At 34.0% G+C, this 16,967-nt stretch overlaps 2 protein-coding genes and 1 long non-coding RNA gene across 6 annotated transcripts; 1 reads left to right on the forward strand and 2 right to left on the reverse strand.

Annotated features, from left to right (window-relative positions):
* Nucleotides 1–132: 132 nt before the first annotated feature.
* LOC146908979 (uncharacterized) lies at nucleotides 133–1,184 on the reverse strand. Its single transcript, XR_015020604.1, has 3 exons — nucleotides 1,046–1,184; nucleotides 785–897; nucleotides 133–154 (listed from the first exon to the last, which is right to left on the reverse strand). It is a non-coding gene; the product is annotated as an uncharacterized LOC146908979 (long non-coding RNA).
* LOC146908980 (uncharacterized) lies at nucleotides 943–10,252 on the forward strand. Of its 2 annotated transcripts, XM_085730565.1 has the most exons (6): nucleotides 943–1,323; nucleotides 1,511–1,576; nucleotides 8,276–8,323; nucleotides 8,664–8,718; nucleotides 8,858–8,907; nucleotides 9,339–10,252. In XM_085730565.1, the coding sequence occupies exons 1-6, from the start codon at nucleotides 1,183–1,185 to the stop codon at nucleotides 9,960–9,962; spliced, it is 984 nt and encodes a 327-aa protein (XP_085586691.1). In that variant the 5' UTR covers nucleotides 943–1,182; the 3' UTR covers nucleotides 9,963–10,252. The 2 variants fall into 2 exon arrangements, with proteins under 2 accessions (XP_085586691.1, XP_085586692.1); XM_085730566.1 differs by lacking the exon at nucleotides 8,276–8,323.
* On the reverse strand, nucleotides 2,578–8,028 carry LOC146908981 (uncharacterized). Of its 3 annotated transcripts, none has more exons than XM_085730563.1 (3): nucleotides 7,836–8,019; nucleotides 6,250–6,677; nucleotides 5,467–6,114 (listed from the first exon to the last, which is right to left on the reverse strand). In XM_085730563.1, exons 1-3 carry the CDS (start codon nucleotides 7,843–7,845, stop codon nucleotides 5,467–5,469), a joined length of 1,086 nt encoding a protein of 361 aa, XP_085586689.1. In that variant the 5' UTR covers nucleotides 7,846–8,019. The 3 variants fall into 3 exon arrangements, with proteins under 3 accessions (XP_085586688.1, XP_085586689.1, XP_085586690.1); XM_085730564.1 differs by having other exon boundaries at nucleotides 5,517–5,805; nucleotides 5,913–6,677; nucleotides 7,836–8,028; XM_085730562.1 differs by having other exon boundaries at nucleotides 2,578–6,677.
* Nucleotides 10,253–16,967: the final 6,715 nt, after the last annotated feature.

Consider the following 16,967-nt stretch of genomic DNA (forward strand, 5'->3'; position numbering starts at 1 on the left):
AGAGAAAAAAAAAACTATTTCACACTGCCAATAATGACCATAATTCACAATTTTTAAATGATTGGTGACCTGATAAGTTGAATATACATACATAACGATCATACACACATACCTGCAACCCCTGGTGCTGAGATTCCATTCTGCGCAGCTTCTTCTGTTAGACGAGTGTTAGTAATTTAGTGAGTAATAAACAGCTAGAACTAAACTTACCAAATTGTATTTTCTAGATAATAATAAGTTTTCATTAAAAATTACCACAACAATGCAGAAGAGACGATGAACAAAAGCAAATTGATTTTTTATTTTTTTGAAAAGAAACGGAGACAACGAAAACAGGAAAATAAGGTCATCAGCTTCAGCTTTATTATCTATCATTCAGAGAAGAATAATATATAAACATCCTAAACTAGATTATGCTACACCCTATGTTGTTCTATAAATTTCAGCAGAAAAGCTAGCAAAATGATTATTAATAAGAGAAGAGAAGAGAAAAGGAAACTAGAATGGATGTGAACTTACCGAACAATCTTGAACGAAGCCAGAACGGTATTAAAGAAGAAATTCAACCACAGATAAATGATCAATCATACAATGATATGTGAAACTGAGGGATTACAAGTTTTTCAGCTGGACCAATACAACAAAAGATTACAAGGGACAATTCAAAGTAAGAGAGACGTGTTGAAGTGTGAAAACAAAATATTCAACACACAACACAACAAAAGTGAGAAATAAACTAAACCACACAAAAAATGAAATTAAATCTAGTAGTATAGAATACAACCTTGAAAGCAAAGTGGGGATTACAAAAAAGGAGGTATTCAAAGGAAGAGACGCGTTGATGAAGGAAAATTGAAAGAGAAAGGTGAGTAGTTTAAGGGACCTCATTCACCGCCCCTGTGAGAAAAGTTGAATAAATGCAACAAAAACATTTATTAATTTAACAAGACTTTGAATTAATGGAACCAAAATTCTATTTGTTAATCTCACTGGTCTTTGAATAAACAAAAACAAAAACGAAGCCACGGATGAAGACGTAAGCTACCTTGAATATCGTACACGCAAACACGTCTTGTCTTGTGCTTTTCCATTCCTCCGTCTCTTTGTTAATCAGTTATCTGTAATTGGTGATCGAAGAATTACACCTTTTATTCACTACGTTCTGTAAAGAGAAAGATCAAAATGGAGGAGGACAAAGCAAGGATGGCGGAGTTAAGAGCAATGGTGGCGGAGTTAAGAGAACAAAAAAAAAAATTAATGGAGTTAAGAGCAATGATGGCGGAGTTAGTAGAACAACAAAAAAAAGAATCCTTCTTAACCAAGGTCATCACAACGTTACTTTTGCATACATATTCATGTTATTAATTATCTGTGTGTGCTTTGCTTTCGTTCAATTTCCTGGCTGATATATGCTCCCTGCTTTCAAAGACCATGCATATAGTAGAAAAATAATAATAATTTCTTCCTTTGCTAACATATGCGGAATTTGTCTATCTGTGAATGGTTGCAGATGCGTAGACACTACGAAATTCTGATGGAACCGCGGCGTGATACAGGGGAGGAGGAACCCGATCAGGTAAACTTATCATCACTCAATCTATTCCTACTTAAGCTTTTGAATTAACTCTAAGTAAAGTAAGATACAATTTTAGTCAAAGTCCTTAACTTCTAGTTTGAGAAGTGTTTCATGTAGTCATGGATCCATAAGACTCTAACAGGTAACAACCATTCGTCGGAGAAATTTTCGGTATTATTTTCTCACAGTTGAGACTGTGGGTCAAGGGTGCAAGTTTGGTAAAAGATAACAGAAACGAATATTAGTAACTTATATTCATTGTCTTGTGTTTTTGTTGAATCTGTAAACTTTATTATCGATTTAAACATGTAAACAACATTAACTACACGTTTAAATCAGTAAGCGGAAGCAGAATAAGAGCATTTACCTCCAGCCATTGCTTGATGAAAAGACCTCACTGCTTATGCTTGCTACTATCACGGACTGATTTCACTGCTGTTCCAAACCTTCACTTTGCTCAAACTCGATGGTGCAGTATTATGAAGAGAGAAAGTAGGTTCAGTGTCTATGAAGTTGTGAATATGTCCTGGCTTTATAGTACCTTACCCATCATAAGGTCTACAGACATGTAACACAATATGAGGGAGTACTCAATTGAATATGGGATAAGTGGGAACAAAAGTTGCACAAATTCAGCAAACTTTTTCCCATAAAAACAGGATTCAAGTGGACCACTTCAGCAAACTTTTTCCCTGAAAAACAGGATCCACAACAACCAACTTTTGACTTAATATTGGTACATGTGGAATAGTAAAAACAGGGAAAAATCTAACATTCTCCCACTTGGTCCATTTGACCCATAATCAATCTTTAACAGAAAACTAAACATAAGAATCATGGCGATATGTCCTCTTATTATGAGTAGTATCTTCCATGTATTACAATATATCAAGTCTCTCATATCAATCCTCAACTGAATGAAATAACCACATGTTTATTTCTAGTCTAAATGAAGTGAATTTTTCTCAAAATAAATAGAAATATGTGCACATAAAATGAGGAAAATTCAAGCTAAATAAGAGTTTCATCAAAATAACAAAGGTTTAATGAAAGTTACATCATGGAACCAAGTCCCATCCGTACTACATGATCCTTAAAATTCTTTGGTGGCATGCCTTTAGTCAAAGGATCAGCAATCATCAACTCTGTGCTAATGTGTTCAATGACCACTTTATTTTCCTTAACACGTTCTCTTACAGCTAAGTATTTAATGTCGATGTGTTTATTTCGACTTCCACTTTTGTTGTTCTTAGCCATAAAAACTGCAGCAGAGTTGTCACAATACATCTTTAATGGTCTCGAAATGGAGTCGACAACTTTAAGACCAGATATGAAACTCTTCAACCACACACCATGCGAGGTAGCCTCAAAACATGAAACAAACTCAGCTTCCATAGTGGAAGTAGCAGTCAAGGTCTGCTTTGCACTTCTCCAAGATACAGCTCCACTGGCTAGCATAAAAACATAACCCGATGTAGATTTTCGGGTATCAATGCAACCAGCGAAGTCTGAGTCAGAGTAGCCAATTACTTCCAAGTTATCTGTTCGTTTGTACATGAGCATGAAATTCTTTGTTCCTTGAAGATATCTCATTACCTTCTTTGCAGCTCTCCAGTGGTCAACACCTGGATTACTCTGATATCTTCCCAAAACTCCAACAACATATGAAATGTCAGGTCTGGTACAAACCTGAGCATACATAAGACTTCCTACAGCTGAAGCATATGGGATTTTCTTCATGTGTTCCCGTTCAAAATTATTTTGTGGGCATTGACTTAATTCAAATTTATCACCCTTCACGATGGGAGCCACACTTGGTGAACAATTTTTCATATTAAATCTCTCAAGAACTTTGTTGATATAGGCCTCTTGGGACAAACCCAAAATGCCTCGATTTCTATCTCTATGGATCTTAATGCCAATGACATAAGATGCCTCTCCCATATCTTTCATATCAAAGTTTCTTGAGAGAAATTGTTTCACGTCATATAGCATACCCTTATCATTTGTCGCAAGCAAAATATCATCAACATATAACACAAGGAAACAAATATGGCTCCCACTGACCTTCTGGTATATACATTGATCCATGATATTCTCTTCAAAACCGAATGAAGTGATTACCTCATGAAATTTTAAATACCATTGGCGGGAGGCTTGTTTCAATCCGTAAATGGATTTATTAAGCTTGCAGACTAAGTTCTCACCTTCACTAGAGTAGAATCCTTCAGGTTGTTTCATGTAAACCTCTTCCTCTAGTGAGCCGTTTAGGAATGCTGTTTTCACATCCATTTGATGCAACTCAAAATTAAAATGAGCTACCAATGCCATAATTACTCGAAAAGAATCTTTCTTAGACACAGGAGAAAAAGTCTCTGTGTAGTCGATTCCCTCTCTTTGAGTGAATCCTTTGGCAACAAGTCTTGCTTTATATCTCTCAATGTTGCCTTGTGAGTCTCGTTTGGTTTTAAAGACCCACTTACATCCAATGGCTTTTACACCACCAGGCAACTTGACAAGATCCCAGACTTTGTTTGATGCCATTGAATTCATCTCTTCTTTCATAGCATCGTGCCACAAGTTTGATTCCTTAGAACTCATGGCTTGTGAAAATGTTTCAGGGTCATTATCGGCTTCTATGTTGTAGTCTGATTCTTGTAGATACACTATAAATTCATCAGGAATTGCTGACTTTCTGACTCTAGTAGATCTTCTTAATGTTATCTCATTATCTTCTTGAGGATCTTGTTGTTCAACCGGTTCAATAACAGGTTGTTCAACATTTTCTTGATGCTCCTCATTAATAACTTGATCTACATGATCATTTTCAACAGTTTGTGGAATTTCAGTTACTGGTTGTCTAGCACCTCTTTGTACTTGAGGGGTGTGTATGACAATCAGTCTGTCACTTGATGTAGAAGGTTCAGCCTCATAGTGATCTTTCTCAAAATTTATATCTTTGAACTGATCACTCCCACTAATCAAGTCATTTTCAAGAAATTTTGCATTTCTTGATTCCACAATCCTAGTTCTAAGTGATGGACAATAAAATCTATAACCTTTAGACTTTTCAGCATATCCAATGAAATGCCCGCTAATAGTCCTTGGGTCTAGTTTCTTTTCTTGTGGGTTATAAATTCTCACTTCAGACGGGCAACCCCATACACGTATATGTTGCAAACTCGGTTTCCAACCCTTGAATAATTCAAATGGTGTCTTTGAGACAACCTTGGTTGGAACTCGATTTAATATATACGCAGCCGTCTTTAGTGCTTCAGTCCACAAAAATCGAGGAAGATTAACATTACTCCTCATACTTCTAACCATGTCCATTAATGTTCGGTTTCTTCTTTCTGCTACACCATTCTGGTCAGGAGAACCAGGCATAGTGTATTGGGCAACAATCCCATGCTCTTGAAGAAACTTCGCAAATGGACCGGCTACTTGTCCACTCTCAGTGTATCTACCGTAGTACTCTCCACCTCTATCAGATCTCACGATTTTAATCTGTTTTTCACATTGTTTCTCTACTTCAGCCTTGAAAATTTTAAAGGCATCTAAAGCTTCATCCTTGGCATGAAGTAAGTAGAGATGCATATATCGTGAATAATCATCTATAAAGGTGATAAAGTATTTTGGACTACTTGCGTCCATGTCTGGACAACAAATATCTGTATGTATGATTTCTAATAAGTTAGAACTCCGTTGTGCACCCTTTTTGAACTTGTTAGATTGCTTACCCTTAATGCAATTCACACAAGTCTCGAAATCAGCAAAATCTAGGGAACTAAGTACCCCTTCATTTACTAATCTCTTAATTCTATCGATTGAGATGTGTCCCAATCTTCGGTGCCATAACATTGAGGATTTTTCATTCATAACACATCGTTTTAAACCAGCAGTAACATGCATTGAATTATAAGCAGCATTATTTTGTAAATTAATAGAATAAAGACCATCACGCAATTCACCATAACCAACAATTCCAGATTTATTACACAAAGTAAAACCAGAATCCTTGAAATTAACTGAAAAACCCAAAGGCGATAGTTTTGAGAAATTAAATTCTTCGAAAAACAAGGAACATAAAAGGTCTTTTCTAAAATTAAAATAAAATTGCTGCTTAAAATCAACTTGCACGTGCCAATGGCTTCCACATGTGAACGCATCCGCCCTCCTGAATAGATGAATTGTTCACTTCCCACCGGTTTCCTTAGGTTTTCCATACCCTGCAAGGTATTAGAAACATGGATTGTAGAACCAGAGTCAATCCACCATGTGTTATGATTTATATTAACCATATTAGATTCATAACAAACAAAGGTAAATGGAGTACCTTTCTTGTCCATCCAACTCTTAAACTTCAGACAGTCTTTCTTCAGGTGTCCTTTCTTTTTGCAAAAGAAACACTTAGACTCTTTCTTAATGGTTGGCTGAGGAGGAATGTTGCTCTTATTCTTCGCAGCTTCCTTCCTTTTCTTTCCTTGAACAGTCAGATTAACCTTCTCACCTTCCTCCATCATCAGCCTTTCCTCTTCCTGCACACACATGGTCAATAATTCATTGATTGACCACTTATCCTTATGTGTGTTATAGGATATCTTAAAAGGACCATACTGATGAGGTAGAGTGGTTAAAATGTAGTGAACAAGGAAAGAGTCAGACATTGTCACCTCCAAATCCTTAAGTTGAGCCGATATATCCCTCATGCGCATGATGTGATCACGCACTCCTCTCACCCCAGTGAGCTTCATGGTGGAGAACTTAATGATCAGAGTGCTGGCAAGGGCCTTATCAGATGTAGCAAACTGCTCATCAATAGCCTTAATAAGATCCTTGACATTTTCATATTGCTCGATGGAACCACGGATGCCAGCAGATATTTTGGTCTTTATGAACATAACGGAGAGACGGTTAGATCTCTCCCACTTTTCATAAAGATCCACTTCAGTGATGGCAGATGGTTCATCTTTCCTGATAGCAAAATCAATATCCATCCAGCCCAAATGAAGGAGAATTCTCTCCTTCCAGATTTTGTAATTGTCTCCATTCAATTCAGGAATGTCACACTTAAAGTCAGAAAAATTCGCAGATTGAACAACTGCAAAAATTCAGCAAACATGCTCATTTAATCAAAATTGAGACGAAGTAAATAAATTTCATGGTTTACCAATGCAAATCATGCTTAAATATATAAATCTAGTGACATAACACCTGCCTGTGGGCTAAGGTTTTACTCAATTAGATTTATATTATAACTTTATGATTAAACTATCAAATTATGTTCCTTTTCTTAATTCCTGTGGGTAAATCAAGAAATATAATCTGATATTTTATCCTAATTAAACACACAGTCATAACAAAATTCCTGTGGGTAGATTTTATTATACAAGCATGTTTAACTACAACTAATGCTTTGAATGTGATTCTAAATTCTTTATATAAAAATTCTAATTAATCAAAGATGCTATGGCTATTCCTTAATTAATCACAATTTTATTAATCACTTAACATTAATATTAATTAAGGCTTAAAGCTGAGCAATGCATTCAGCAAAGTAAACAGCAACTATACATAATACAGAAGCAGTAAAATTAAAACAATTGAATACTGCAGCACGTTTGGTTACAGACCCTTTTTGGATAGAGAAGGACACAGGTTCGATCCCCGGAGAGACCAAACGCGCTTCCCTTTACAATATTTTTAATCAGTGCGTTTTTTTTTTTTAATGCAAAAAGAAAATGTGGAGAGGAGATTCTGAGAATGTGGAGAGGAGATTCTGAGAATCGAACTCGCGACCTAAAAGCAATTCATGGCTGAAACAAACCGCTGCGCCGCATGCATTCATATTACTAAATTCCTCGTTGTTTAATATAAATACAAAACGTGCACTGATTAAAAACAGAATATTCATCGTCTTCAACCTTCAGCCGGGTCGTTTCGACCCGCGTCAGACCCGAGGTCCCCGAATAAAAACCCGACGGTTTTAGATGCATTTCGACGTCAAAAACGATGAATTATTATCCAGAAACACTTTATAAATCATTTCCAATACGTTTATGATTTTATTTTTGACTAAAAGGGTCATAAATGAAATACCCAAAAATTGAAATTTTCAAAAACATAATGGAAACGATTTAGCAAGACAGAGGCATGAAGGCTCTGATACCAAATGTAAACTTTATTATCGATTTAAACATGTAAACAACATTAACTACACGTTTAAATCAGTAAGCGGAAGCAGAATAAGAGCATTTACCTCCAGCCATTGCTTGATGAAAAGACCTCACTGCTTATGCTTGCTGCTATCACGGACTGATTTCACTGCTGTTCCAAACCTTCACTTTGCTCAAACTCGATGGTGCAGTATTATGAAGAGAGAAAGTAGGTTCAGTGTCTATGAAGTTGTGAATATGTCCTGGCTTTATAGTACCTTACCCATCATAAGGTCTACAGACATGTAACACAATATGAGGGAGTACTCAATTGAATATGGGATAAGTGGGAACAAAAGTTGCACAAATTCAGCAAACTTTTTCCCATAAAAACAGGATTCAAGTGGACCACTTCAGCAAACTTTTTCCCTGAAAAACAGGATCCACAACAACCAACTTTTGACTTAATATTGGTACATGTGGAATAGTAAAAACAGGGAAAAATCTAACAGAATCAACGTTGATAAGATCACTCTCTTGGCAGATACATAACACAAGAGATGGATGGCCATCATTGTTTGCTCCAAGGGAGGTAAATTATCTCTCAATCTATAATTACAATTTCTTATTCTTCTTCTTCCATTTGAAACATGTAAACGTCGGTTACTAAATTTACGAGATATTTAGAGTTAACTTCCTTTGCTTAACGATGCAACTTTATACAGAATGACATCTTTCCGAATAGTTAATTGAGAAAGATGGGAAAGTTAACTTCCTTTGCATTGCATGACTAATGACAATTCAGTTGGGCGTCCTTTTTCCTTTTTTGGCAAACATATGTTTTTACATGCATATGCTTTTTATTTACCCTTTGCATTGACTTTATTTTTTGTCTAACTAAAATTATTTGATTTATTGTTCATTTTTTACAGAGTGGTTTACCTGTAAGGCCGGATAGCATCAGTCCATTGTCTCTTGAATTTTTAGGTAGACCTGTTTTTTCTCAAAAGTTTTAAATATGTAGTTAGTGTTAGACTGTTAGACCCCATTTTCATAAGCTATGGAGTTTTAATTACAAAGTATTTGATGAAGGCTTACGGATTTTCTAATGTTTTGTTGTATGCAGCATCGGAATGGCCTCGTCGCTTGTACTGGAATTTTGAAGAGTATGTGAATGTGAGTTTGCTTTACTCTTTGTTTCGTCACATTATACCATGTTAAATAGTAGACGCCAACAAAGAAAAAATAAATTAAAAGAAAGATCGATTATTTGAAATTGATAAAATAAGAAAATTTGATTATAATGAGTATAGAATATATTTTATACAGTAACCACTAAGTTAACGAAGGTAATTCAAAAAAAAAAAAAAAAAAAACTAAGTTAACAAATTTTAATTAACTAGCACTCAATATTAACCATCCTGTGTCTATCGTTACCATACAAATAGCTTAGGTCATTATCACCCATATTCGGAAAACTGCTTTCTCTTCACATTTCATTTCAATGCCCTTTACCCTTAATCTCATTGATTGCATGTTGTGCTATATAACATTGCTGTTATCATTTGGAAACTACATTGATTGGATATTTCCTTCTTTTCTTTTAGGCAAACAGAGAATCTGGTCTTCCTATATTCAGTCGCCCGGATTTAAGAGACACTTCACCCGGATTTATGCGTTACCTACGTGACAGTGTGTTGAACATTCCCCCAACCTATAATTGGGGCTTACTGCTGCTATCTGGAAGTTACTTCACTTCTCAAATGAAAAACACAACTGCCCCATATCAGTATTTCCAATTGCTGGAAAAAACAACTGAGGCACCACCACAGCCAATGATGCTTACATGGGGGGAATCATACGATGCATTTTTCCCTGAAATGACAGATATGACAAAGTTCATATTGTGTTATATCCTATGTTTGACATTGATTTGTCCCCTGCACCCTGCAGTGCAGATTGTTTGTCTGCTACTATGGGTTCTTATCCCTTTCACTTACTTTCCCGACCTTTTTCGCAACTCTTCAAGGGCTGGTGTTACTTGTGGATCATTTAAGCTGGCTCCGATTTGGTTTACAAGTTTGGGAGCCGTTGGGATTTCCATTATCTGTCTGGCAGCGACTATGCTTATCTTCTACATGAGGTTTAGATTATCTAATGGGAACCCAAGAGTTGTAGTTAAAGATGTGGATGGTAGTCTAAATGGCTTGGCCGAAGTTTTAGAAGGATGAAACTGAGCACATTATGGCGTTGATCGTGTAAAACTACAATATCTCTCTCTCTCTATCTCTCTCTAGTTTTTTGGCGCTTTTGATTTGAAGCTTTTAGAGTTTGCAAATGGTTTGGTTTGAAGCTTTTATGACATGATAGATCACAATGTGTTTTTTTTTTTTTTTGGTTACGATCACAATGTGTTTGATGTGCAAGTTCTAATTGCATATATTATACAATACTATTCACAATTAGGTATATAACCCGTGCGTCCCACGGGTTTGATTAGAATGTTTTTAATACACTCTTAGTGTTGAATTGTTCTTTGATACTAAAAACTGACTTTAAAAATAATTTAAAATTTTTTTTCTCGTCGAGTGAATATAGAATATAATGAGTTAGATATAACATTGCTATTGACATAATGAGTCATTCATCTTTATATAGAAATCAATAGAAGTGCAATCGAATTAGTCTTGTCCTATTTAAACCTCAATGTATTTTTCAATATATATTTTAATTAAAAAAATAGTGGATTACAATTAAAAAATCTTTAATAATTTGTTGCACAAATTTTATAATAACATGTCTTTAGATTTTTGTCCCTCAAAAATAAAATAATTTTTTCATTTTTTTTTTCTATTTGGAAATTGAGAACAGTGTGACATTTGATGAACTTGAGACTCATTCTAACCGTTATTGTCCCACAAATGAACTTAGTTCCTATGAGCACTTTTTTGATATAGGAGATATGCTATATAGCATAATCTTCATCATACATTTTCAATGTTGCTTGATATTAGTTCTTGTAAGAACACAGAAATGATAAATAAAAAATTAAGATAACAAAAAGTAATGCTATAGAAAATTACAAAGAGAAACTTAAAAAGAAATGAGAAATGATATTTTGACAATCACTTTTTGATAACTTTTGGACAACTTTCTCTCTTATACTCACATGATGTTGTTATTCTCTCTCTTCCTTTTTCTCTTTCCATTGTTTTTGACTAATAAGAAGTGAGAAAAACAAAGTTGTCATCAAATGGATGTCAAAATATCATTACTCAAAAGAAATATATCCTAGTCATCCAATGGATGAGGGTTATTTCCAAAGGATAAACAACCTCCTCCATTCTCCTCCAAGCTTCCTAACCCAAAGAAAGTGAACAATCATATTTTTCATATCATGGTAAGTATGATCATATCAATTTATATTTTCAAAAAATATGATATTTCCGAAGTATGAGAATTTGTATTGATTTATACTGTAGATTTGTTAAAAAAATATTCATGACAATTAATAATTTTTTTTTTGTGGTTCTTAAAACGATTCATATGCTTTATAAATTATATTTTTTTCAAAAAAGATATATCGTATTTCATCATAGGCACATTTATCCCATCATTCCATTGTAAAAAAGGTTCTAAACATGAATAGAAGAAAATTGATGAAATTATTTAATAGTAAAATGAAACAAAAACCGTAGTGAAATTGATGACATTAGACCCATGTAGAAGGTATTATTTTGGCTATTGAATTGCATAAATCCATCCCTCTAACCCAAACAAAAGAAACAATACATATGCATGGGAAAATTGTATTGACAAATATCGGTTGGTGATATATAACGAAGCTATTTAAATTTTTGGTGATAAATAATGTAGAGATGCTTGAAACCTGAATTAGAAGGAAAGATACCCAGGAGTAGTAATTAAAACTAAGCTTTGTATCGTCAGATTAAAATAGAATTGAGGGCTGAGTTATCTTTGTGTCCTTTCTGAACATTTACTCATTTGTGATCTATGATTTCATGTAATACATTTACATATTCCACTTGTTACAAAGTTAGACATAAGATTTGACAAAAACTTGCAATTAAATTAGTGATGAACTTTGACAGGGAATACAAAATTCCGCCTTTTGTCTTCTGATTCAAGCTGGAAGCTTTAAGAAGGAAAATTAATTGATGTACATATGGGCAACAAAAAAAAAAGACTCCAATAAAAAACTCCATAAATTACATACTTGTTCTTCATTTATAGCATAGAAAAAATCTATTAGAACAATATATGACAAACACTACAAACAAAACATAGAACAAAAATCCAACATGTGATTTATCTTTGCCCGTGACACAATATATAATGAAATCCAAACTACAATTTTTGTTAAACTTTATAAAGATGATTTGTATATCTCTTCAGCCATATGAATGTCTATACATTGTAATACTTAGATAGAATAAGAAAGATAAGAATTTTTTTAGATTCTACAATAGATGTAAGTTATATTGTCACTACCACAAACGCTACTTCATAGTTCTTGAAAAGAATGTTGCCTTACCTGACACAGAGTTAACCATATGAAGGTATTCATGATCGCTTACCTTTGGATTTCTACAAGGATACCACAACAGGTTAAGAAGGGAGGGTAGATAGGTGGGGAACAAAAAATAGAACACTGCATTAAAGAATCACAACATTTGGTTTTCAATTAGTGCAGTAAATATGTGAACCTAAAAGGTATAAAATGAAAGGTCTCATGAAAAAATGAAGAGTGAACTTTCCATTTTTCATCCCTTGATAAAAAAATTGCATTCAAGTGAAAGAAAAAAAACTGTATCATATCATTAATAATTTACGTTACTCGTGACCCATCAATTGCCATTGAACTTTCATGCTTTTCTTGAGAGGAACTTCTTGGTTACCAACGAAAAAAAATTGTACCATAAATAATTTACTATGTTTCTAACTTAGCAATTGCAAGTCAATGAATTAACACTGTAACATCCCAGACGACTTTAACCATTCTCGATTGACCCTACAAACCAACACGAGTCTTTTCTGTGTGTTTTGTCCTTACTCGCACGCTTACCGGGAAACTTCCCAGTAGGTCACCCATCCAAAGATTATATTTCAAGTCAAGCATGCTTAACTGTGGAGTTCTTATGGAATGAGCTACTAAAAAGAAGATGCATCTTGTTGATATAGGTAGTACCAAACAATTCTTATAAGTCTTCCTTCAACCAAGCAGTCTCATACCTGCACGGCCTCGGGATCCCTCTCATTCTGGTGTGATTCGGTTCGTCTAGAAGTTGTCGGGAGCCGCTCATTGTCGTGCCTTATGCACCGGCGACCACTCCCTGCCCTCGTCAGCCTTGGGTGTTACATGCCCACCAGCTTCTGCTTGGTTCGTCCCCAAACCACACCGTACTGGGAGAGGTCTGCTCTGATATCATTTGTAACACCTACACTAAATTTATCTAGAATATTTAGCATGTGCGTTAACTTAGTACTGGATACATTAAAATTACAGCATAATTTTGACCGAATGAATATAACCAACAATGCAAGTTTGTACAACTGATAACTTGATACAACTGTCAAAATTCACCATAGGTTGAGGTGAGTTTCTCTAGTTAGTCCCCACCATGGGTAGTTTATGATTTTTGCCTTCTGAGAAAATTATGATTCTTATGATATAAGTGTTAGAATTAAGTTCCCCAAGTGATTATATGATTTTTGATGCACTAGTGTTGAAATAAGCTGTTTGGGAAGTTCTGATGCAAAATAAGTGATTATGTAGTGCATAAAGTGATTTTTGCAGGTAGGTAACCAATTAACTATTACCGTATAACACCCAAGGTTGACGAGGGCGGGGAGTGGTCGCCGGTACACAAGGCACGACAATGAGCGGCTCCCGACAGCTTCTAGACGAACCGAATCGCATCGGAATGAGAGGGATCTCGAGACCATGCAGGTATGGGACTGCATGGTTGAAGGAAGGCTTATAAGAATTGTTTGGTACTACCTATATCAACAAGATGCATCTTATTTTTGGTAGCTCATTCCATAAGAACTCCACAGTTAAGCGTGCTAGTGAGGACAAAACACGCTGAAAAAACTCTTTTTGGTTTGTACGATCAGTCGACAATGCTTAAAGCAGTCTGGAATGTTACAGGCACTATACATATCATTATAACTAAGTTCTGTTTTTTTCCTCCTTCCAATGTCAAGCAATATATTCAGTGACTTACCGGAAAGTTTCCCGGTAAACGTGCTAGTGAGAATAAAACACGCTGAAAAAACTCATGTTGGTTTGTAGGATCAGTCAACAATGCTTAAAGCAGTTTGGAATGTTACAGGCACTATACATATCATTATACCTAAGTTCTGTTTTTTTCCTTCATCCAATTTCAAGCAATATATTCATATTGATTGGTCCACTAATGAAATAAAACACGAGTGGACATTTAAAATGGTATAATATAGAATTTTGTTTTTAATTTATTTTAACCATCATGTTTAATGAAAGATGAAAAGCTTCTATAAAGGATGATGACACATTAACACGATAGAAGCTTAGGAATAACCCAAGGTTCGATTACAAAGATATTAATATAATAAAGAATAGAATAGATAGGTGTATATAGAGATAGTGGTAATAGAAATAAGAAATATCTTTTCATAGATAAGCATCATATATGTAGTGAAAAGAGGAAAGATTTCCTTCACCATGGAAAAACAAAGAATATACAATAACTTTAGTACAAATAAACAACCAAAATAAAACTTCAGTACAAATGAATAAGGTATAGTAGCAATAGCACCATGGTGGAAATGTTGAAAATTAGTTCATATTTCTTATAAAAAGGACCAAAATAATTCTCATTTTTGTTCCTTATAAAAAGGAACGGAGGGAGTGCTAGGCAAGCGCTGCACATTCTCAGACAATATCATGTCAAGATGCCTTTGAAGACCTCTTATTGATTATCACTACACATATTCTGAAATCATTATATTCCTCGTGCTAGTTATAACTATTCAGTTTCGGGAAATATTATGCCAACATGCCTATAGTACAAGAAATTTAACTTTAACTACACACATATTTAGTAATCTGGCTATAATATTTGTAGTTATACACAAACATTTATAGCAAAACACACATATAAATATCATAAATAAAATTAATTCATGATTAATGCACAATGTAAAAGACATATAAAAATTTAAAAGAGTTCGGGCCACTCTTGGCTCAATTGATTCTACCATACTACCATTGTTGAGATTCCTCACCCCCCCCCCCCCCCCCCCCCCCCCCCCCTACCTTGATAGTTTCTCTTCTTATTGAAAATTATAAAAATCTTCTCAAATCTAAATATATACAAAATTTCATAAAAATGAGTTTTTCCCTAAAGAAAATAAAAACATAAATAGAATGTGCAGTGAATATGAGAAAACTTCACCTTTAGGATCTACTAGTGGGATGCACAATTTAATATTTTTACTTTAGAGTGATGAAATGGAAGCTAGAAGATGATATTAGTTTAGGAGGTTAAAGAAGGTGACTAATTATTTAGTTACTAGCTTGTGTATAGTGGAATGTTTTTGGTTTGCTTGTGAGTAACTTGAGCAAAGAGTGTAGGTATTTATAGTGAAAGTGGAAGAGTAAGAAGTTAATCTCATGGTTAAAGTTAGTGCAATGTGGCACTCAATTAAGTTAGTCATGTATTTACTAAGATAAAGTCAGATTTATTATTGGATGAATTCATTACACATGTGCTTAATTAATATACTTCCTCCATTTTAAAATGAGTGTCGTTTTAGCAAAAAAAATTGTTTCAAAATTAATGTCACTTTTAGTTTCCAATGCAATAATAACCTTTTCTTTTCAATTGTACCCTTCAATTAATACTAGGGTTAAATATGTTTTTGGTCCCTATAAATATGTCAATTTTTCGTTTTAGTCCCTCTAAAATTTTCCTTCAATTTTTGGTCCCTATAAAATTTTCAATCACTACTTTTGGTCCCTATTTTTAATTTAATTTTTGTATTTTTTAATGAAATTGTGCAGAAATGTGTAAAATATTCTAAAAAAAATTCCTAAAAAAAATTAAAATTTTTTAACAAAACACAAATTAAATATGAATTTTTAACCTTAAAACATATAAATTCTACATATGAGTTTACTTCAACTTTTAGTCCCTATTAAATTCATGTTTTGTTAAAAAATTCTGAATTTTTTTTGGAGTAATTCTTATAAGAGAAATGATATTTGTACAACCATTTCCCTATAAATATGTCAACTTTTCGTCCCTATTGCTCATAGTATTAAGGGTTAAATATGTTTTTGGTCCCTATAAATATGTCAACTTTTCGTTTTAGTTCCTCTAAAATTTTCCTTCAACTTTTAGTCCCTATAAAATTTTCAATCTTCACTTTTGGTCCCACTTTTAAAGTAAACTTATATGTAGAATTCATATTATTCAACAAAATTTTCCAGAAAAATTCAACATATTATAAGAAGAGCAATGATATATGAACAACCATTAATAGACAACTTTCATGACAACTTCATTTTCCTCTATTTCTATTGGTTGAAAATAAAAGAGAGAGAGAAAAAGTAAGAGAGAGAATAAAAACATATTGTGAGTATGAGAGAGAAAGTTGTCAAAAAGTTGTTGGGAAATGGTTGTACAAATATCATTTCTCTAATACTATATGCATTACTTCCAAAGTATTATTTTTTCTTTAATGAAAAACAAACCAATGGCTGATTAGGATAATTTGGTAAAATAACATCTTTTTTTTTTGGTCTAGACATCTCTCTTTCTTTTAATTAATGCATTTCTTAATATGTGTGTAAAAATCTTAAAACGACATTCATTTTAAAACAGAGGGAGTATATTTTTTGTCCTAATCCATGAATCTAGTTACTATATCATTAGTTCATGCATGCATTTGCAGGGGTGGAGCCCTTTATAGGCTGGGGGGCCACGCCCCACTTGGAGAAATTAAAAAATTAACAATTATAGGTCTATTATGCGAGATTTTAAACAATTTCACGATGTTTTTTGTATTCAGCACATCCAAATCACTGTAAAGCGATATAGTGGTCCTGCCACAAAAAAAAAATCATAGATCAATTTTGTGAGATTTTAAACAATTTTTCAACGGTTTTCACTACTAAAAAAAGGTCATTTTCGGACGAAATTTCGGACGGTTTTGGGACGGAATTTACG

This window comes from Medicago sativa, chromosome 7 (genome assembly GCF_051527215.1).
Source record: "Medicago sativa cultivar Bolivia chromosome 7, Bolivia_mono, whole genome shotgun sequence".
Classification (NCBI taxonomy): Eukaryota; Viridiplantae; Streptophyta; class Magnoliopsida; order Fabales; family Fabaceae; genus Medicago; species Medicago sativa.

Excerpts from the sequence above, each read along its gene's own strand:
- LOC146908980 (XM_085730565.1), top strand. The coding sequence starts at position 1,183 with ATGGAGGAGGACAAAGCAAGGATGGCGGAGTTAAGAGCAATGGTGGCG. Across the intron at positions 1,324-1,510 it reads AAGAATCCTTCTTAACCAAG|ATGCGTAGACACTACGAAAT; the intron begins GTCATCACAACG and ends GAATGGTTGCAG. Across the intron at positions 8,719-8,857 it reads ATTGTCTCTTGAATTTTTAG|CATCGGAATGGCCTCGTCGC; the intron begins GTAGACCTGTTT and ends TGTTGTATGCAG.